The 22,843-nt window shown below is 46.1% G+C and overlaps 2 protein-coding genes across 3 annotated transcripts in view; one reads left to right on the top strand and one right to left on the bottom strand.

The window, feature by feature from the left end:
• Nucleotides 1-11,057, bottom strand: part of Fmo5 (flavin containing monooxygenase 5) — a 42,012-nt gene extending 30,955 nt beyond the window's left edge. Inside the window, exon 1 of one of the 2 annotated variants that reach the window (XM_026784172.1) lies at nucleotides 11,011-11,057. The gene's annotated coding sequence lies outside the window, so the exon portion shown is untranslated. Of the gene's footprint in view, nucleotides 1-10,804; nucleotides 10,858-11,010 lie in introns of those variants that run through there. The other variant, XM_026784171.1, reaches the window with a different exon arrangement.
• Chd1l (chromodomain helicase DNA binding protein 1 like) overlaps nucleotides 10,842-22,843 on the top strand; it is a 52,428-nt gene continuing 40,426 nt past the window's right edge. The window contains exons 1-5 of the mRNA XM_026784169.1: nucleotides 10,842-11,028; nucleotides 16,649-16,761; nucleotides 19,810-19,916; nucleotides 20,419-20,533; nucleotides 21,320-21,351. Coding sequence (XP_026639970.1) covers nucleotides 10,857-11,028; nucleotides 16,649-16,761; nucleotides 19,810-19,916; nucleotides 20,419-20,533; nucleotides 21,320-21,351 — 539 coding nt within the window. The 5' untranslated portion in view covers nucleotides 10,842-10,856. The remainder of the gene's footprint in view (nucleotides 11,029-16,648; nucleotides 16,762-19,809; nucleotides 19,917-20,418; nucleotides 20,534-21,319; nucleotides 21,352-22,843) is intronic.

The raw sequence follows: 22,843 nt of genomic DNA, 5'->3' as shown, positions 1-22,843 counted from the left end.
GGTGGTGGGGAAGAGACAGAAATTTTTAATAAATAAATAAATTTAAAAAAAAGAAAATTCAAGGTCAATAAAGTGTATCCATCAGACACTGGATGAAGCTTCTATGATGACAATTAGGGTGGTCACTAATTTCAGTTCAGGCACCCTCTCCTCTATTGAGGAGTCTGAGCAGGGGTCATCCTTGTGGATTCCTGGGGATTTCCCTAGCACCAGGTTTCTCCCCTACTCCATAATGGCACCTTCCATCAAGATAACATTCATTGCTCTCCCTCTCTGTCCCTCCCCCAACTCAACCATACCATTCCCTCTATCTGTCCACCCCTACCCCCAATTTATCCATTTCCCCTTCTTAGGGTCCTCCTTGTTACCTAGCTTCTCTGGGCCTGTGGACTGAAGCCTGGTTATCCTTTGCTTTACATCTAGTATTTACTTGTGAGTGAGTACATACTGTATTGGTCTTTCTGGGTCTAGGTTACCTCATTCAGGATGACTGTTTTCTAGTTCCATCCATTTGCCTGCAAATTTCATTATGTCATTGTTTTTTTTTTTGTTTTTGTTTTTGTTTTTTTAACAGCTGAGTAACAGGCCATTGTGAAAATGTACCACATTTTGTTTATGCATTGTTTGGTTGAGGAACGTCTAGGTTGTTTCCAGGTTCTGACTATTATGAATAATGCTGCCAAGAGCATAGTTGAGCAATTGTCCTTGTGGTATGATTGGGCATCCTTTGGGTATATGCCCAGGAATGGTAATCCTAGGTCTTGAGGTAGATTGATTCCCATTTTTCTGAGAAACCACCATACAGATTTCCAAAGTGCCTGTACAAATTCACACTCCCATCAGCAGTAGAGGAGTGTTCCCCTTACTCCATATCCTCTTCAACATAAACTGTCATTAGTGATCTTAGTCATTCTGACAAGAATAAGATGGCATCTCAGAGTTGTTTTGATTTGTATTTCCCTGATGATTATGGATGTTGAGTAATTTCTTAAATGTCTTTCGGCCATTGAGATTCTTCTGTTGAGAATTCTCTGTTTAGATCTGTACCCCATTTTAAAATTGGATTATTTGGTATTTTGGTGCCTAGTTTCTTAAGTTCTTTATATAGTTTGGAGATCAGCCCTCTATCCAATGTGGGATTGATAAAGACTTTTTCCCATTCTGTGGGCTGTCATTTTGTCTTTTGCTTTACAGAAGCTTTTTGGTTTCAGGAGATCCCACTTGGGCACAGGAAGTTTTAACTAACAAAGCCCTTATCGAATTTAGGTAGTTTTCACAGCAGAGGGTAGGGATGATCTAAGCAAGCATATTCAAAACTTCAACTCATGCTGCATTCAGTATGGCTCCAGGGATGGACCTGAATGGGGACAATACAGGAATGAGGACATGACAGACAAGTGGACACAGAAGAGCTGGGTTTGAGTAACTGGGCTATCTTATGGAGAAACCACAGTATCAGAAATTCAGCGTGTTTATTACACAGAGTTGAATAGAGAGTTTCTTGCATACAGTGGCACAAGGAGGCAGGACTTACGGTATGCAGCTGGATCAAGGAGATGGTGTAGCTAATCTTGGTAGGAACAGGCTATGTGCAGGAGCAGTCATCAGGCCATGAATATCTAGAGGGAGAAAGCTACTGTGGACATTTTCTGCACACACTGCTAACATCCACACATGGACCATAACGGAAGGTCTATCTTCCCATGGGTCTAAGGCTAGGAGCCCTTGATATGGCTGTGCCTATGCCAACAGCACACATTCACTCAGGACTTCACTCATTCACTTCATTCCTCTGCTCCCCCCACACAACATATTCGTCCATTTGCATTACAAAAAACAAATCTATGGGCTCTCCTCACTGGAAAACACTTGAGTAAGTCACGGGAGTAAGGACTTGAACACTCCATCATATTATAGAGAATAATATGAATGCTGAAAATACATAAAAGGCAAAAAGGCCATGAAAATAGGGAACTTACTATTTCTATGGACCTCCCCACAACTAGTGAGGTGCCACTGAACCTCAACAATGTGGGATACCTGGTGCTGGAAAATTGTATTCTGTCAATCATGTTTTGAATAAACGCTGATTGGCCAGGCAGGTAGTATAGGCGGGTCAACCAGACAGGAAGTAGAGGTAGGGCAATGAGAACAGGAGTATTCTGGGAAGAAGGAAGCTCTTCCTGCACTTCTGCCCAGACCACCAAAGAAGCAGCATGTAATCTACCCGGCTGAGAAAGGCACCGAGCCATACGGCTAATATAGATAAGAATAATGGGTTAATATAAACTACAACAGCTAATAAGAAGCCTGAGCTAATGGGCCAATCAGTTTATAAGTAATGCAGACTCTCTGTGTGATTTTTCTTTGGGGCTTAATGACTGCAGGAACCAGGCAGGACAGAAACCCCAACAAGGCCGCTCCTCATGTTACAGACACTTTTTTTTTCTAGACAGGGTTTCTCTGTGTAGCCCTGGCTGTCCTGGAACTTGCTCTGTAGACCAGGTTGGCCTTGAATTCACAGGGATTCACCTGCCTCTGCCTTTCTGAGTGCTGGGATTAAAGGCATGTACCACCCACTGCTAGCATGAGAGATAACTCTTGATTTCATTGTAGTCACTGGTGAAATTCAGGCACTGTGTGATTCTCAACTAAAGACATTGGGTCCTTCACAATACTCTTGGACACTCAAATTCACATTTAGTTTGTTTCTTCCTTTTTTTTTTTTAAACAAAAAACTTAAGTAAGCATCTTTAATGGAAGTTTTATAGGAGACACCTCTTCTGCATCTTCTCAATCATTTCTCCCTTGTGTTTGTTTTTCTCCTTTCCTACTGTTGAGACTTGGCTTCCCTTCCAGGATCTTTTTTGCATTCTTTGTCCAGCTTTAGCCTGTTGCTAACCATTTTGCTGGGGTGGATGCCCACGTGGACAGTTGTGCTATTAGCCTTTTCTCACTGCACTCAGTGTAGATGACGTATTTCTCACTGCACTTGCTCAGTGTAGATGACGTATTTCTCACTGCACTCGCTCAGTGTAGATGACGTATTTCTCACTGCACTCGCTCAGTGTAGATGACGTATTTCTCACTGTACACTTGGACCACTTTGCCAACCTGCTGGCCTTTGTAGTTGGACAACCTGAACTTCATCTTCCTTTCAAATGGGCAGAGATCAAAACACTGTATTTCTGCCTCGCCTCTCTGGAAAGAGGAGAAGACCGTGCACTGAAATGCTGTTTGAGGTTCTTGGTTCAGTCAGAAGTCACAAAGGGATTGAACTTCATTTTTGCCTCTGTGATCCAGTGAAGGCCACGGCGTTTAGTTTCTTATAAATCAACTTATGTGATAGGTAACATTGTTTCTCCCCATCTGAAATGACTATGTCCCAAGTGCTTCCAGAGGCATCTCCTGAGCCTAAATCTGTCTGACTATAAAGATTCCAGCACAGGGAATTTTCATGTTTGTGAGGATGGAGAAGACCCTGGGCTCCACATTCTGCTTGTGTCTTAGGAACGGAGCACACGGGTACAAGGTGTCCAGTCTTCAAACCTAAGATGTAGACTTTATGGGGTAAACACGTAGGATACCTTTGGGCTCCTGCCAATAGGAAAAAGGAAAGGAAGGTTGGAACAATGCTTACTGGTCTTGGTTAGAGAAACCAGTGTCCAAAGACATTTAGGGACCATTTTGCTTTCGTTCAACCTTATTATTTAGACAACCTGATCTTTGTGTGGAAATATATTTGAAAAGCTAAATTCCAAAGCCAACAAACTGAGACTCCTCAGAGGCCAGTGAAGAGGACCACACAGACAGTTTACCGCTCTATAGTGACCTGGACACGTGACATCGCATAGAACAAACCCAATGGCAAGGAATGAGAGACAAAGACATTAAGTGCAAAAAGAGATCAGGCACTGCCATGGCAAATGAAAATCCCGAAGGAAAATCTCAGTTCAGAACCGCTGACAAGATCTGAGCTATTCTCATAAATAGTTACTTGGTGGCATTCCAGTGTCGACCCGTATAAAGAGGAGTACCAATTCTCTGAAATGACTGGGTTTTAACTTACTGTGTGCTGTTTTTCTGCAACACTGACCTTCCAGGCACAATTTGCCCAACTGGTACAATAGGGGCATGAAGGTTGTGAACCAACTGATTGTGGACTGGATTTGAGGCCTGCTCTGCGGGAGGGAATTCACACTTGGTCAAAAGTCTGTGACTTGGGATCTCATAGACCCTAGGGGAAAGTCTAGAATAATATTGCCTTGCTAAATGGTTACATTGTTAAAATGCCTTCTAACCATCTATGTTTGGAGGTTAGTGTTCTCTCAACCTTGGCTAGAAAAGCTTCCCTCTGCAGGGCCAGCAGTCAAGGCAGAGACTCATAATTCATAGTCAGAGTGTTGAGTGACTGCTGAGTACATTCGTATCACCATCTATCCACTGGTGAGGCTCAAGGGACATCATGGAAGAAGAGGTGGAAAGAATCTAAGGGCCCGAAGATGGGGAAGAGTGCTGTGACATGCTGTCTTTTGGACATAGTATGGTTACCGCACTCATGAGCTCACAGCAACTCTGGTTACATGAGTAAGACCTGAAGGCGTAAGTCACAAACAATGCCACAGCAGTTTGGAATTATGATTAATAGGGTAGTATTTATTTAAAGGGGAAAAAACTTACAGATCACCGTCAGCCCTCTGCACAACCAGGAAGGGAGTCTAGTCGCCGGCCGAGCAGGAAGTGAAGAGAGAGAGAGAAGGAAGTGGCTGCTTTTTTAAAGGGAGAGAGACCACGCCCCAATGGGCTGGTATCTCAGCGGCTATAGGCTGGAGGAGCGGAAGGACCTCCCGCAACAAAGACCAGCACCAGCTCTACAACAGGGTCACTACATCCCATCAGGCAGCACTAATGGGACTCAGTGGGTTTCAAAAAGGAGTATGGGAGGCAGGAGGGGGTGTCTTGTTGGTGTCTGGGAGGGGAGAGGATTAAGATACACATTCTTACACATGTGTGAAACTGCCAATGGATACATAAAAGGCAGACTATTAAAATATATTGTATGTCAGCTGGTGTGGTGACCCACACCTGTAATTCATGAGGCACGGGCAGGTGGGTCTCTCTGAGGTTGAGGCCAGCCTGGTCTGCATAGTGAGACCCAGGAAAACCAGGATCATGTACAGAGATGCTGTCTCAAAACAAACAACCCCCCCCAATGTATTATATGTTATTTGATGCCAAAGATGTATAATAACTACATTAAAGTCTGAATGTAGTTTTTCCTCTTTTTTTTTGAGAAAGAAAACCGAAGTCTCTTTCTTTCCAGTTCACTGTAGGGTGCTGACATCATCCGAAGTCCAAACTTCTCTCTGTGGTTGCAACTCTCACAGTCCCATGTCTGCCCCCTCTGGATGCTGCCAGTGAACCCCTGTTACCCTCCAGAGCAAGGACAGAGAGGAGAGCAAACATGACCTGTGGGTGACCTGTGCTTGATGATGTTTGCTTTGGTAGCAGTGGCAAATGCTATGGTTATCAAAGGGGTGACTTTGTGACCATTAATCTCATTGAGTTGCTCGCCAGATGCTTGCCTTCCTCTGCGGAGGAAGAATTAAAATAAATATTATGGTTTCATAACCCGAGTACCAACCAGAAAAGCATTCGTTCCAGACTTTATCTGCGAGCTAAGGCTGACTCACTAGACTCATAACCCATTCTCTTAAGCTTTCTGCGCCTTAGCTGGCCTACTTAAGGCTTATCTTCTCTAATTCTCAAAGTTTTAATGAACACACATCTTAAATTTGGAACTGCTTCCAGGCACCTGGCTCAAACATTGAACAAATACCGAGGGCTCATACTATGGGGCAGGCACTGTGGCATAACCATAATGCAAAAGTAACCAACAGGCTGGTCTGTTTCAATCATGCATGCATTGGATAAGGGTCAGAACAAGGAACCTTGCGTTTCCATCACCTCAGACATCAGTTCTTTTGAGTTAGGAACATTCATAATTCTTTTGGCTGCTTCATCAGAAGTATTAATTTTTGTCAGGAACTGTAGTAATAGGTGTGGCGGGGCTAGGAGCCATGGGCTGTGTCCCGCCACCCAGTTAGCTTTACCCGAGATAATTACACGGACACTGTATTCTTTTAAACACTGCTTGACCCATTCTCTTCTAGGCTAATTCTCACATATTAATTTAGCCCATTTCTAATCATCTGTGTGTAGCACCCCAAGGTGCGCTTACCAGGAAGATTCTAGCCTACGTCCATCCTGGGTCGGAGCTTCATCGCGTGTGCCTCAGAGAGCAGAGCTCTCACCTCTGCCCGCAAGAGTGGAGCATCTCGTGTCTCTCTGAGGCATCTGCCCCCGAGAGGAGAGCTGTCGAGTCTCTGAGCTCACTTCCTCTTCCTCTCAGCGTTCTGCTCCTCCCACCTACGTTCTAACCTTTCAGGTCAAGCAGCTTCTTTATTTAATTAACCAATGACCTTCCTCCATCAAGGAACTGGTACTTTGTTGTATAAAAGAACATTTAAGATTCCTCCTATGCCACTGTCCCCCTGTCCCTCCCTAATTGCCCTACCTCCATTCTCCATCCTTTCTCCATCTTTTCTCTACGTGATGGGTAGAATGAGAATCTCCCCCATAGGCTCATGGTTTTGAACACTTGGTTCCCAGCTGGTAGTGCTGTTTGGGGAGGTTTAGGGGTTGTGGCCTTGTTGTAGGAAGTATGTCACCGAAAAGAGTTTTGAGAACTTAAAGACTCATTCTATTGCTCTCTCTTTGTGCTTGTGGTTCAAGATGTGAGCTCCACATGATGGTGGCAGACTCTCATCCCTCTGGAGACGTAATCCCAAATAAACCTTCCCTTCCATAAGCTGTCTTGGTATCTTGCCACAGCAGCAGAAAGGTACTCAAAACACTCTAGTAGTCACTGTTCTGCTTTCTCTCTCTCTCTCTCTCTCTCTCTCTCTCTCTCTCTCTCTCTCTCTCCCTCTCTCTTTCATCAGCATGTTTAGTGTCTGATTTAGCTGAGAATGTCCAGTATTTGTCTTTCTGTGCCTGATTCATTTTATTTTAAGGACAGGATTTCATTCTTTTAATGACTGAGTGATAGCCCATCATGTGTGCGGTAGCACATGACTGCAATCCTGGCACTCAGAAAGCTGAAGAGGTAAGATCATGAGTTCAAAGCCAGCTTAGGCTACATAGTGAGTACACCCTAGGCTACACAGCAAGACTCCATCTCAAAATGTGTACATATGTGTATGTATACAGATATTTTTATCTGTAAGTTATACATGTATATAGACAATGCATGTATATATGCCATATTTTCTTTATGTATTTATCCATGGAAAGATACCTAGGCTGATTCCGCGTTTTGGCTATTGTGAAAAAAAAGCAGCTGCAATAAACATGGGGGTGCAGATAACTGAAACTGATTCTCTCCTCTTTAGATATATAATTAGTAGGGGAACTGCTAGACCATATTGCTGTTCTATTTCTAGACCTATGAGGAACCCATCATTTTCATGATTGTGCTAATTTGTGTTCCCGCCAATAGTGAATGGGAACCCCTCTAGCTTCATGCACTTCCAGCACACATGGGGACTCTTGACAGTCTCCAAATCCCTCATTTTGTCTTCTTTCTGTCACGTGACTTCTTGTGCCCTGTACTCAGACAGAGTCCCCAAAGCCAGCCTCCTTCATTGCGCTTCTCTATTGGTGACCCCTAAGGCCTTGGCCTGCTCAGTGTAGCGACTCCCTGCATCATGCTGACTAAACCACCATCCCCCGCCGAGGCTTCTGTAAAGACCTTTTGTCTCTCTGCTTCCACCCTGCCCTCTACAGAGTCATTTCATATAAGATCCAGAGTAAATCGCTCATGCGCACTTCCCAGTTATTTCTCTTAGCTGTGTCTTAAATGTCAGGCTCAATGTGTCAGCGATCTACTTAGTTTAAAGCTAGCATCTTATCTCTGGATTACTTCAAGTTGGAAAGAAATAAGAATGCTTTTGATTAAGTGGCAAGCGGTTGACAGCGTCACTTTAGCAGATTAGAATCTGGAGGATGAAGTCAGACAGGGAGGCCAGGTGCCAAGTCCTTCTAGAGGAGCCCCTGAAAGTCACACATCTGTCCCAAGGTGTTGAGGGAGCACTGACATAGAAAAGCTGTCCTACACACCCAGTCTAGCCCAACTGTGCCATGTTGTTTGCTTTTGCTAAGCCTCGATCACTCTTTTTAAAATTATTTATTATTGAATCGAGGGAGGAACCACATTGTGAGTGTGTGTGTGTGTGTGTGTGTGTGTGTGTGTGTGTGTGTGTGTTTGTAGGTCTGAAGCTAACCCACGAGAGTCAATTCTCTCCTTCCACTATGTGGGTTCCAGGGGTGGGGCAGGCCTTCAGGCATGGGTGACAAGCCTCTTTACCCTCTGTTGAAATAAGAGCGGCGGGGCTGCGTCCCCCGCACCCGGCCGCCCACATGGCTAGCTTAGCTTATGCCCCGAAATAATTACACAGAAACTGTATTCTTTTAATCACTGCCTGACCCATTAGTTCCAGCCTCTTATTGGCTAGCTCTTACATATTGATCTAACCCATTTCTATTAATCTTTGTAGCACACAAGCTGGCTTACCAGGAATGATCTTAACCTGCGTCTGTCTGGAGTGCGGGAACCATGGCGACTCCCTGACTCAGCTTCTTTCTCCCAGCATCCTGTTCTGTTTTCTCCGCCTACCTAAGGGTTGGCCTATCAAGGGGCCTAGGCAGTTTCTTTATTAATAAGAAATCATTCCCACATCACCCTCTGAGCCATCTCAGGGGCGCTATGTAGGACAACTAATTAAACCATGCTTAAGGCCAAAATAGGTGGTCTTTGGGTTTCATCTTAAATCAATACTCTTTTCTCATCCCCAGACCTGAACTCTGTTCCTCATGAAGTCCCTTATGAGTCATTTGCCCAAGAGAATGCTGTAAGAGAAATAAGATAATCCGGCCATATTTTTAAACATAATTTAAAACTGTTTAATCCCTGAAGATGTCTGTAAGCTAGAACTTCTGAGCAAAGTAACCCTGAAAGCCACACAAATCACAAATTACGAGGGTAGCTATTGTTGCGACACCCAGGCGAGTCTCTCCTCTTACCCAAGCTTAAGTATACACTATGTACAATCACTTTCTCAATATATCTCAAACTTGGCTTCACACAAGAAGCCAGCTCTTTTGAGTGGAGAGTGTCTCAGGCTCCAGCTAGCATTGTCTGCTTGGGCTGTTACTGAATTCTATTTCCCCAGCACGGGCGGAATCTGGTGCTTGACAGTCACCAGTGTTGGGTGAAATAACAAAGACACTCACAAGCCAACCCCTCGGTGAACAGTTCAGCCAATGGGGCAACTTGGGGGGGCAAGAGAATGAGTGGCCAGAGTGCTGCCATAGTCCTGATGTGGGGACTCTCAACAAACCAGGTCCAGCTGGTCACCTCCAAAACAATCAAATGGAAAAATACAACAGCGAAGAAAGGAATTTGTTTAATCCAGGCTCTACTGGAAAAGTGGGGCCAAGTGCGTTCAGCTTCACTGGTAAGGGGCAGTTGGCACTCTATCTTCCTATAAGGGCACACTCTGCTTCATATTGTAAAAAGGAGTCCGCATGTGCCCACTGAGAACACAGTCTTCATTTTGAGTTTATCTTTAACCCAGATGTAATCCAGGTGGTAACTTGATTCCAGAGGGACGCAGGGATTTGAGATCCCGTACAGGACACCGCCCCCTTGACCTGGTTGATAATAGCCTCAGGTTAGGCTCTGAGTGTTCCTGGAGACATCTTCATGACGGCAGAGGTCAATTCCCTTAGCCATTACAGGACTGGAACTACATCCGGAAACAGCTTTGGTCCTTCATAGGACATGACCAATAGTTTTACCACACACGGACATTCTGTCTGCAAAGCTACTCTTGGAATCTTGTTGGGGGAAAAGCTCTCTCACACCTTACTTGTCTATTTTTTTTTTAAATATTTATTTCTTATTATGTATATTCTGTCTATGTGTATGCCTGCAGGCCAGCAGAGGGCACCAGACCCCATTACAGATGGTTGTGAGCCACCATGTAGTTGCTGGGAATTGAACTCAGGACCTTTGGAAGAAGCAGGCAATGCTCTTAACTTCTGAGCCACCTCTCCAGGCCCTACTTATGTATTTTTTAAGACAAGGTTTTATGTATCCTAGGCTGATTTTGAACTTGCCCTGTAACTGGAGATGACCTTGGTCCTCCTGATCCCACCTCCCCAGTGCTAGGATTACAGGCGCCATTATGCCCAACTAATACGGCCTTGGGGATCAAACCCAGCGCTTGGGGCATTCGGGGCAAGCAGATGCTCACTGAGCTTTGGTAGCTATTATCTATTAACACATTCCTCCTATGTAGCCCAGGTTAGCCTGAACTCTCAATTCTCCTGCCTCACTCTTCCCTGTGTTAAGATTACAGGAATGTATCCGCAGGTTCTTTTCCTAAGTGTCTGGTCCCTAACATATCTTACGAGAGATAAAAGTTAGTCTTACGTTGGTGTTTTCAGTCCACCTTGTATTACTGGTTTTGGGGCATACACCCCTTAACAACACATGCAGAGCTGCTAAGAATCTGGCCCAAAGTTTAAAAGAGACAGATAAGAAATGAGGCGGAGGTGACCAAGCCTGGAGCCTGATGTTAGCTACCCACGGAGCCCAGCCTAGGAGCCAGAGTTTTTAGCAGTGACAGCCTCTGTGCCCTTTGTCACAGAGCACTGCTAGAGCCCTGGCCTTCCGCACCTGCGTGCTTCGGCGGCGTGGGAGCGCGCCCTCTGGCGGCGGCGGCGGGGCGATGCACCCGGCGCGCCCGCGCGCGGGAGGAAGGCGCGGGGCCCGGGCGGAGCCTCTCTGGGGGATGGCGGGGGACTTGCCGCGCTTCCTGCGGGCGCTGCCAGCCGAGAGCGGACCCGAGGCTGTGCGGACGCGGGTGCAGGAGCAGGACTTACAGCAGTGGGGCCTGACGGGTGAGCGGCCGGCGAGGCCTGGGACGGGCGGGAGCCGGGAAAGCGCCGGGAGGCGCAGGCCCACGCGGGGACCGGCCCGGCAGCCTGGAACGTCCCGGCCGCTCTAACTCCTCCCAGTTCGCGGTTCCCCCGCCAACTGTGCATGCGCACTCACTTGTTGCAGCTCCATAATTAACTCTCAGAGCTGTGTAGGACGCCGAGCCTCCCGAAGTTTGTCCTGTCGTTCCCTCCAGTGCGTTCGTGTTAAGTCCGCTTGTCCTTACGAGCCCCATGTGTTCGGAGCCCGGCTGTGTAGGCTCCGGGTGTGCAGACCCCAGTTGGACCCGGAGCCCCCGCTTCCCAGGGCTCCCACTCTGTTCCGCGCCCCCAGCATCCTTTCCTGGGAATGTGAGCTGGCTTAACGGAAAGTCAGAATGGCTCATCAGTCGTCACACTGTGGCCATTATTTATTTCTGTCGAGAGCAGAGCGAACTGTGAGCTGTAGGGTGCAGAGACGCAGAATTAATACCGGTCCTCGGACCCAGTCTCTTAACTAGCGGACAAGTGCTTTTGAAAGTTATAAAGAAGCATTGACTTAACTTATTCGGTGTGCCAAGTACCACGAACATGTGAAGGGCTTGTTCTGGGAAAGCAACAGAAGGAGCCTTTCTGCCAGGCGGTGGCGCACGCCTCAGTCACTCGTGTGTCAGAGACTAGCCGATCTCTGTCGGGGCCAGCCTGGTCTACAGAGCGAGTTCCCGGGCAGCCAGTACTGTATAATAGAGAGACCCTGTCTTAAAAAAATAAAATAAAATAAAAAGTGCCTTTCCTTCGGCTTAGAGGAAGGACAGGTGCAGATGATGAGGAGGTGGAAGAGAAAGGTGATTCCTGGAGTCCTGCAGACCAGGCAGTTCATATCAGTGTTTTTCTTTTATAGTCAACTTTTAAATTTTTATTTTTGAGATTATAATTATAACAAATCTGCCCCACTCCTCCCTCCAAACGCTCCCATAAACACTTCCTTGCTCTCTTTTAAATTCGTGGCCTCTTTTCTCCCACTTGTTACTGTATACATATACATTACATACATATACATTCCTAAGTGTAACTTACTCAGTCTGTTTAATGTCACTTGTATGTATGTTTTCAGGGCTGACCGTTTGGCAGTGGACAACCAATTGGAGAAGACCACTTATTTTGCTCTAGCTCTCCTCAGTAGCCTAAAGTGTTTTTTGTGTGGCGTTGAGGCCTCGTGGGCTTCTCTTTGTCCATTTTGGCCTGTTTATTGGTATCATTCTCATGTTTAGGCAGTCATTTTGGTGAGACTCTGGCTGTAACTTCTGGTGTTACTAGGAGACCCAATTTCACAGCAAAGTCCCCGATCCACTGGCTCTAAAAATCTTTCTTCCCCCATGTTCACCATGTTCTCTGAGCCGTAGGTGTGGGAGCGTTTTGTAGATGTATTTATTGGGACTGGGTTCCACAAATCTGCAGTTTGATTGGTTCTGTATTGGTCCCAAGTCTGTTGCAAAGAGAAGTGTCCTTGACAAGGGGTGAGGACTGTTCTTACCTGTGGTTAGAAGGATAAATGTTGATAGATCATTAGGGATTATGCTGGCTTAGTACATTAGTGGGTGTACATTCTCCTCCAGGAACCATGACTTCACTATCAGTGAGTAGTTATCTTGGATTCCAGGACCAGGCATGGTCACCCTCTTGTTGAGCAGATCTTAAGTCCAGTAAGAGAGCTGCTGGTTACCACCCAGGTACGCATGCCATTTTACTGTACCTCCTGATGGCATGCTGGTTGTTGGTTTGGCTCACCGGCAGCATAGCTGGGTAAGACTGTTGATTGCCTCCGACCTTTGAAAGCTTGCGTGATGCCTTCTAGTATACCATGAGAGCTAAGGGAGAGGGCATTCAGATCAGTTCCAGCCCAGGGGTGTCTGGGCCCTGTTTCTGAAGTGCATGGCGTCTTCAGCAAAGGCACTTACCTTCTACCTCTGGTGGGCAGCCAGGGAAACAGCAGTGAGCTGTATATTTTGGGACTCTCCTGGACAACAACTAAAAAGAGGGCTTCTCATGTCTTATTTTGGAGTTTTTGTTAGGTGGTCTTGGCTCTGAGAAGGAGCATTGTCAGCCCAGAAGAGGTTTGTTAAAACTGTCTGTCTGTCTGTCTGTCTGTCTGTCTGTCTGTCTATCTATCTATCTATCTATCTATAATTAATGTGTATTATAGGTTTGTTTTGTTTTTAGAGAGTTAATAGTATGATTCTTTGTGGCCTTTTCAGATATCTGTTGACTGAGGTTTCTGTCCCGCCTGGTCCCAAAGAAACACACAGAGACTTACATTAATAATAAACTGGTGGCCTTTTAGCTCAGGTTTCTTATTCTTTTTTTTTTTAAAGATTTATTTATTTATTATGTGTACAGTATTCTCAGTATTCTGTCTGCATGTATGCCTGCAGGCCAGAAGAGGGCACCAGATATCATTACAGATGGTTGTGAGCCACCATGTGGTTGCTGGGAATCAAACTCAGGACCTTTGGAAGAGCAGGCAGTGCTCTTAACCACTGAGCCATCTCTCCAGCCCCAGGTTTCTTATTCTTATAACTTACATTAGCCCATAATTCTTGTCTGGTTAGCCACGTGGCTTGGTACCTTTTATCAGCGAGGCATTCTCATCTCGCTTCCTCTGTGTCTGGGTGACCACTGCAGACTGAGCCTTTCCTCTTCCCAGAATTCTCCTGTTCTCTTTGTCCCGCCTCTACTTCTTGCCTGGGTACTGGCCAATCATCATTTTTATTAAACCGGTACAACTTGTAAAACTTTACAGGGTATAAGACCATTGTCCCACAGAATATACCCTTATTGTTTTTTTTTTTTACCCTCTTCTCTCCTTCTAAGTAGTTAGCCAGGTTTCCTGTACCAGGCTTGGTTTTTCTCTGGTTGAGCAGGTCTTTCCTTCCCACTGCCCTGGCAAGACTTCCTCTCCCGTTACCTTTCCTCCATTTTGTATCTAATTTAAATCTGGCTTTGTGAACTGGTCTTTGTGTGTTCAGCATATCTTGATTCTTGATTAATGTTGTCTGTGTGCCTATTTGCTTGCCAGTGGCCTTCAGAATGTTACTTTACCTCTTCTCTCTCCCTCTCTCTCTCTTTTTGTATGAGTACTCTGCATGTCTGCCTGCAGGCCAGAGAGGCATCAGATCTCATTACAGATGGTTGTAAGTCACCTTGTGGTTGCTGAGACTTGAACTCAGGACCTCTGGAAGAGTAGCCAGTGCTCTTGACCGCTGATCTATCTCTCCAGCCCATGGGAATGATACTTTAAATTATGTGGAAGGCCCATAAATAGGTGCAGATCAAATCAGGCTGCATTTAACACATCAGGAGGGGCATATATGTGTAGGTGCATTCTTGGTAAAAGGAAGTGAGCAGACAAGAAATTGCAGGTTTGAATGCATGGGATAGAACACCAAATGCAGAAGCATGTGTTGGGGCATGCGCTTATGAATGCTTAGCACAGGTAAAGAAGGAAATAGATAGATAGAGCCAGTACTGAATATTAAAACTTATAGTTGCTCTTTCTGTTTGCCAGAATAAATGCAATATTCTAAGTTGTCAATCCATTGAGAACATTCAGGCCTTTCCTTCCAGTATGAGTTCATGAAATATTTATGCTCACGAAAAAGAAATTTTACTTTACAACCCTTCTAATACACCCTCTGTCTTGCCAGTATCTGGTCCTATATGCCCATGTTTAGGGAGGTCCATAACTGGGGTTCCATATGGATATGTTATTGAAACCATAATTTTGAATAATTTCATATATTGATCCATAGTTTAGGCAGCCCTTCTTGGCTATTAGGTTATTTTTAATTTTTGCTTTCATAAGTAACACTTATTTTTTTATAGCTGTGGATTTAATATTGTATTAGATTTATTATTTTATGTGTATGCATGTTTTGCCTCCTTATATGTCTTCAGTTGTGTTCCTGGCATCCATGGCAGTCAGAAGAGGACATTGGATCCCCTGGGACTGGAGTTACAGATAGTTATGAGCCACCTTGTGGGTGCTGGGAAACCCAGGTCCTCTGTAAAAGCAGCAAATGTTCTTACCCCCTGAGCCAACTCTCCAGGACACAACGTGGTTGCCTAAGTACTCTAGATAGTGTATCTACAATACAGAGGGCAAAATGTTTATATATTTCCATATATTGAGCATCAGTTTCCAGTTTGAGAATATAAAATGGCTATTTTATTGTTCACTAGAATTTTGTTTGGTTATGTTTGCTTATTCATCTTTGGGTTCAAAAGGCACCTTAGGAACTTTTTTGGTGTGATAACTATCCTGGAACTCACTCTGTAGACCTGGCTGGCCTTGAACTCAGATCTGCCTGCCTCTCCCTCCTGTCATTTGGTTGGCTGGTTGTTCTGTCACTTTGGTTCTCTGCCTAAGACACCCAGACCATAAAGGTTAGAAAACAGAATGTATTTCCCGATTCCTGTGGTTTTGCTATGACCTAGCTGTAGGAAGGCAAGCGTGTGATTTGGCGCAGGACAGCTTGGAGTGGCATGCCTTGATATGTGCTCCAGGCAGTGGTTTGTTTCCCCTCCAGCTTGCTTCCTTAAAGGGGCACCCCCCTCTCATGTTCTGCTCCTGTAACCCACCTGTTTTGCCCACCCAGCCCCCCATTTGGGAACCCCCTACCCCTAAAAACCTTGTCTTCCTCACATCCAGTGTTGATCTCTTGAACCCCACTGTAGGGGAGGCAGCTCATGTACAAAAATTTAAAAACTTGATTTAATTAATCGCTTGCTTTCAATAATTTGGCCATGATGATTTGGATCAGTGGTCTTTCTCCTCCCGTCTTTGAGATTAACGGGGAGGCGAGAGCAGTTGTCGACCAAGAGGGGCAGCCTGGGCCAAGAGACAGATCACTAGAGTAGATGAAACAACCAAGTAAATCAAATGGCTGCATAATATAGGAAAGGGTGGCTGGGGGAAGGGCAGCCAAGCCCCTGTGCAGGAGAAATTTAGGGTAGGGGTGGAGTATGCCAGCCAGGAGGACCCTGGAACAGGCAGGACTGAGGACCGCAGGGAGAAGTTGTCACCAGTGTCTGCTTCCATGTGTTAAATAGCAGCAGCTCAGCCCTTTGTCCCAGGTTTGAGACCCAACAGTTATCTCTTGCTGGGGACCAAGTGCTCAAATACATGGGCCATGGAGGACATGTCTCATCCAGGCACTGTGGATACTCCTTCTGCAGCACTGTTCCATGTTGAAGCATGGTCTAAAGTCGTCCTGACCGCATCTTTCCTTAGCATGCACAGTCCGTGTGCCGGCTGCCGATCAGTTGCTTTAGTAATGCTTACTCCCAGGAGTGAATAACGGTGGGAGACTTTAGCAACAGAGGTCAGCACCTCAGAAGACCTCTGTCAGGTGTATCAGGTGACAATGACAGCGTGCTTTAGGAGTTTGAACAAATGATAGCTGGCCACCGAGTCTGCATCAAAAGTAGCTGGGAAGTGAGCCAGTGCTTACGGGTCGGGTTTGGAGCGTGGGAGTTGAGGCCGTCTTAGAACCTGGAGCCTGCTGCAAGTTCTGTTCCTTGGACCACTTCTGTCTTTCTTTTCTAGGGATTCATCTGCGCTCTTATCAACTGGAAGGAGTCAATTGGCTAGCCCAGTGCTTCCAGTGCCAAAATGGCTGTATCCTGGGAGACGAGATGGGCCTGGGGAAGACCTGCCAGGTACGCCACCATGAGGGGAGCAGAGTTCACCTCCACGCCATTCATGGCTGCCTTCACCCGCTCATCGCAGCTTGTGTGCCTGACCAGGGTGTGAAGTACATAAAGCAACATGATGAGAGTTGCCTTTTCTGTTTCGGGTTTTTAAAAATTGTGCCACCACCATTGTTTGGCCTGTTTTGTTGTTTTATTTACTTTTTTTTTTTTTTAAACGTGTCTGGGAGAAGGCATGCTTAATTATGAGAACAGTTAAAGGGCCTGGTTCAGGGCTTTTCTCCATAGAAAAGAAATTTGCCTGCCCTGGTGTCAAGTTGACTTCGACTTCCTTATCAGTACTTTATGTGATACCTGCTTTCTGGGTCTCTGTCGGGATAGCATAGGGTGAATGTGGGACCTGTGGTTTCAGATTCACTCAGCCAACTGATCGAAACCTGGAGAGTCAGAATGGTGGGGCATTGTTAGGCAGCTGGAGTATTGATATTGACACTTTTGTCTGGATGATCAGCAAAACTGCCACGGGTTGACATGTCATCTGTGGGTTTGGGTCAATAGGGAGTCCAGTTACATCATGTCTCATGGTTAATTACATGGGTTTACTAATCTATAGAATTATTAAAGTCAACGTAGTCAGTATACACAGCACAGGCAAGCCAATTAAAAAACCAGGGTGATAGGCATTTCCGAGTCTGGAGAGGTTTCACAAGTGACCACAGGGAACAGAAGCTAACCGCCCCCTTCCAAGACTCACGCTGTTTGTACCAACCTCGGTCTGAAGCTGTGCAGAGCCCAGCCTGGTCTTAGGTTAGAAACTACCTCACTTGAGCAGACACACTTTGCTCATCCATCCAGGTGTTACTCAGAGAGCAGCGTGGCCTCTGGAGAGGGTATCCTGGCTGCCGTTAGGACCCAAACTCAATAGACTCTTGTATCAGTGCAGAACCTTCCATTGCCACCTGTCTCAGTCACTGTCCTCCTGACCTCACCCAGAATGAATCCTACTTGTCTCTGCCTTTCAGTCTTTAGCTTCCCCCAAATGTGCCACCTCCAAATCTGGCTTGGGAAAGGTTTGTTTAGAATTTATGCAGCTATATCATGAAGATGATATGGTCTGGCGTGCCCTCGTATTTCTTTGTGGTGTTCACACAGGGTTAGTGCCAACCTCACAGAACGAGTCAGGGTGTGTTCAGTTTTCTGGAAGGATTTATGTAGAACTCGTGGTCTTTCTTCATTTAGTGCTTCTCAGAACCCAGCTGGGACTCCAGACGTTTTGTTGCCCTCTCTGCTGTGTGGCGATAGACATGAGCTTTCTCAAGTGGCATCTTGAGGGCAGCTGAAGGAAGCAGCTGTGACACAACCCAGTCACCCAGAGAAGCTTGCCCTGTGCAGCGTGTGCTGGGAGGTCCAATTGCACAAATAATTTTAGCAGGAAGTTATTCTACTATAAACCCATCTATTTTAAAAACCAGCTACCATTTGTCTCTCTTCAGGGCTTTCCGACCATAGTCATAAACAGCAGTGCACATGCATTGCAGAAAGCCTGAATTTTGTCAGTTTGATATTGCCATTGTAACTTTGCATTTTGTGTTTTGCAACTATCCCAACTTCAATGTTTTATAGGTGAAAGACCCTTCTTGTGCTTTTGTAAATTAATCTTTTTATTTTATTTTATTTTTTGGTTTTTCGAGACAGGGTTTCTCTGTGGCTTTGGAGCCTGTCCTGGAACTAGCTCTGTAGACCAGGCTGGTGTAAATTAATCTTGATAAAATATTTTGGCATGTCGCTTTCTCAGGGTTTTGATTTATGTTTATGACTGTCTCTCCCTCACCCCATAGAAATACCTCCGCATTTGGACACAGCATCTCCTCTTGTCTTTATTTTTACCGTGCAATGTATCACCTTTCAACAGTGTATACAGACGTGTCCTGAAGGAAGCCTTTGGGCTTACAGAGACTTCCATTTTATCCATAACTTACTGGGATTTCCCTTCTATAATATGTGTTCCAGTGTCGGAGCCTGTCTGGGTCCAACACAGATTCCCTAACTGGACTGGAACGGAGTTGCGAGGAATAATCCGACGCAGCTTACACGGTCATCATGGAAGGGCAAGATCTCTCTCCAAAGATCTCTCACTTATTCTCCAAACAGCTTATATATCCTCCCATCAATAGAGCGGGAACACGTTAGGCTGTCTCCTAGGCAACCAGGTGCCTCGGGCTCAGGTCAAGTCTGCAGCTAGCAGTCAGGTAGGCCATGAATTAGCATCTCTATAAGACATCCTCCAAATTACAAAGGGAGGAAACACCGGACCTCTAAACTCTTAAGCCATCAGCTTTAGCCAACATCTCTTCTCAGGTAATCTACATTCTAACAAAAGAAACTAGGAGCCCATCCTGGGTATTGTTAGGCAGAGACAGCTTGTCTGCAGAGTTCCGTGATCAGCTCAGACCGGGCTAATGGCCCTTGTGCCATACCAAGAAATATGGGCCTACATTCCAGGAAAGCATGTTTTCTCTGCTGTTATAAAACTGGGCCTCAGAGAATGTCCAGCCAAAAGAACAGACTTCAAGTACGTGCGTAGAAGGGAGGGAAGGTGTAGGGAAAGAGGGGAGGGGCTTAGGAAGGAGGATCCATCCTCATCGGGTGAACCCAGCAGCCAGCACAGAGTTACTACGCGTGGGCCATTCTTACAGTCATGTCCTGGTACTACTGGCATTTTATTTTAGAGGGTTGCTGGGCTGACCTTGTCCACCAGGAGCCTTGTTTCCCTTGATTTCTATTCTTCCCTGGCTTTTTTCTTTGCATTAGAGGTTCAGTTACATAAATACTGATCCTCACAGCTTACTAACTACTTAAGGAACTCAATGCCTAAAATCCCCTTGGCAGGTTTCCTGAGGCTTCCTTGATTCTCCCAAGGAGAAGCATACTCCTTAACGTGGAAAAGATTGTACACAATTTCATTGTAAAACAAGTTGCATGTAGGTGTTTGCGCACATGCGTGGTTATCTTTCATGAGGAAATGGATCAGAATGGACGTCCTTTGCTGTGTTCCAGACTATTGCTTTCCTCGTTTACTTGGTGGGAAGACTGAACGACGAAGGGCCGTTTCTGATTCTTTGTCCCTTGTCCGTTTTGAGCAACTGGAAAGAAGAGCTGGAGAGGTACAGAATAATTTAGATGAAATTTTATTCTTTGCATTCCTTAAGAAAATGTGATAGAATAATAGTGTCTTACACAATTAATGAGTTTATTCTAGAAAGGCCTGAATTGAAGCAAGGTAGGTAGACACTGGGCACCCAGCACAGGAGGGTCCAGGTGTTACCGTTACTGTTTGACAGTTTAAAGGTTGGTGCTCATTTTTAGTGAAGTTTGGTGAACTGAAGGGGAGCCTTCCCATATTGATGTCGGAGGTGGCTGATGTGGGAGGTTTTTCCGAAGTCAACACAAGGCCTTTTGATCTCACTCTAATGTGTGAACATCTCTGTCAGGGCCTTTCCTGAGGCTTAGCAGTGACTAGGTGTGATTTGGAGTCCCCAGGGCTCTCTGGTGCATGGCCGCCCAGGGTCTGCTCTTGGCCTATCTCGTGATGTGTGGTTTTCCAGGAAACCTGCACTGTCCCGAGGCTCTAGCATTTGCTCTGTTCATCTCTTTTCTTTGCCCCAGATTTGCTCCAGGTCTGTCCTGTGTGACATACGTGGGTGACAAGGAGGAAAGAGCCCACCTTCAGCAAGACCTACGACAGGAATCTCGATTTCACGTGCTGCTGACTACCTATGAGGTAACCGTCTGCTTCTCTAGCAAGAACTCCTGACCTGGGCGGAAGAAATTGTTAAAGCTACTACAGTTCTGTTTAAACAGAGCATACTTTTGGGGGTCTGGAGGGAGGGAAGTGACTCTCCATCACATCCTCAGAGAGGCTTTGTGACCGTAGAAGTAAAGGATTATGGGACTTCATGTGGGTTAGTTTCCTTCCCTCCCATTCCCACTGCTTCATGGGGAGGGGCCTCGGAAGTGATGCCCGAGCTGCCTCTTGGTTGACGAACAGAGGTGGTGAGGGAAAGGGGTTCTCGTTTGGTAACTGGAGCACAGGAATGGAGGACACTTAATGTCTTAGTTAGGGTTTCCCTTGCTGTGATCAACACCATGACCAAAGCAGCATGGGGAGGAAAGGGTTTATTTCATCTTACCCTTCCAGGTAATGGTCCATCACTGAGGAAAGTCAGGGCAGGAGCTCAAGGCAGGAGCTGATGTAGAGACTGTGGAGAGGGCTGCTTTCTGGCTTGCTCAGAACCCAGGACCACCAGCCCAGGGATGGCTCTACCCACCGTGAGCTAGCCTCATCCCCATCAATCATCAATCAAGGGGACGCCTCTCTGCTGGGGGTCCTGTAAGCCAGACCTTCCCCTTAGCCAGACTCCCTTTCGTTTGGACTTAGGAGGCTCAGAGCTTTGTGTCTGAGGTGGTGAAGGAAAGGCAGGACCAACCGCCACAATCAGAGACAGTAACCACAGGAAGTAGCTTGTCAGCACTGCGATTTGTTAACTTCTTGTCCTTACTTTTTCAGATTTGCTTGAAGGATGCCTCATTTCTGAAATCGTGAGTAGGTTGAGCTGCCCCAGGGACTGCTGCATGAGCCGTAAAGTCTTGTGTTCCGTTCATATTGTGGTCGCCTGCCCCTCTCTGCATTTGTCTAACTTTGGAGTATTGATGACTAATGTAGATGTTAGGACTTCTGATGAGTGTCTTGTTTCATTCAAGTGAGCAATATTATCTTTTCCTCAAGAGGAATGCATGCCTTTCTCTCTCTTCCTGTCTATTTTAATATAATTTTATTTGGTGGAGGGTACTAGAGATTAAAACCAGGGATTTGCACACGCTAGGCAAGTGTTCTGCTTGTGAGTTCATAGTGTCCTAGCCATTTTCTTTTTATAAGTGGTTTGTCTGCCTGCTCGCCTGCCCTCGCCGCGCGCGTGTGTGTGTGTGTGTGTGTGTGTGTGTGTGTGTGTGTGTGTCTGTGTGTCTGCCTATGGGTGCAAGCTGACTCTCTATCTCCCACTGTTTCATTGGCTTTCTCCTGTCTGCCATTGTGTGGCTTACTCCAGACCAGCTGACCCTCGAGGGTCCGTCCAGTTCTTGTCTCTGTGCCCTATGTTGCCGCAGGAGTGCTGGGACCACAAATGCACTCCCATGTTGGCTTTTCCCATGGGTTGCAGGGATCCAGCTCAGGCCCCCAGGCTCGCTCATCCATTGCTTTCACCGGCTGCGTCAGCTCCCTCCCCTCCTCAGTGTGTGCTCATCTGTCCGAAAGAGACTGAGAATGCCCAGCAATGCCAGGAAAACTGGTTACAGAGCAAACCTACAAAGTCCAGTTCGGGAATGAGAAATGTCCCAAGGGGCTGAAGGGGTGGCGCAGTGGTCAGAGCAGCTTGCTGCCTTTCAGCAGATCTAAAAGAGCAGTCACGGGACTGGCTCCCAACCACGTGTGACTCTAACGCCACCTGCAGGCGAATTCAATGCGTCTGGCATCTGCAGGCACCTGTACTCATGTGTACATGCATGTAATTAAAAAAGCTCCTGAATTTTGTCCTCTGACCTCCACAGGTGCACCATGGTGTGCGTTTGCCTGCACATTGTCTCTCTTACACATACACCTGTGTCCTCTCTCTCTTCCTGTCTCACTGTCTCGCATGTGCTTGCACACATACACATACACACACACACACTCACGATACAAATTTAAGAGCTCATCAAGACCCTCCAAAGTGTGTGCCCTCTGCTTTGCAGATAAAGAAGATAACGCTTAGGTAACCCACAGAGGCTCCAGTGCTGTGATAAGCACATGCCCAAAGGCAACCTGGGAAGGAAAGGCCTTATTTTGTCTTACGGCTTACAGTTCATCACAGAGGGAAACCATGACAGGAACTCGAAGCAGATATCATGGAGGAACTCTGCTTACTGGCCTGTTCTTCTTGACTTCCTCAGTGACTTTTTCTAATACAGCAGGCCTAGGGATGACACCACTCACCTTGGGCTGGGCCCTCCTATATCAGTTAGCAATTAAGAAGATGCCTTGTAGACATGCATGCCC

The sequence above is a fragment of the Microtus ochrogaster genome, chromosome 21 (assembly GCF_000317375.1).
Source record: "Microtus ochrogaster isolate Prairie Vole_2 chromosome 21, MicOch1.0, whole genome shotgun sequence".
Lineage (NCBI taxonomy): Eukaryota > Metazoa > Chordata > Mammalia > Rodentia > Cricetidae > Microtus > Microtus ochrogaster.
The sequence above is the reverse complement of the archived record's forward strand: the minus strand, read 5'-3'. Positions and strand labels throughout refer to the sequence as shown.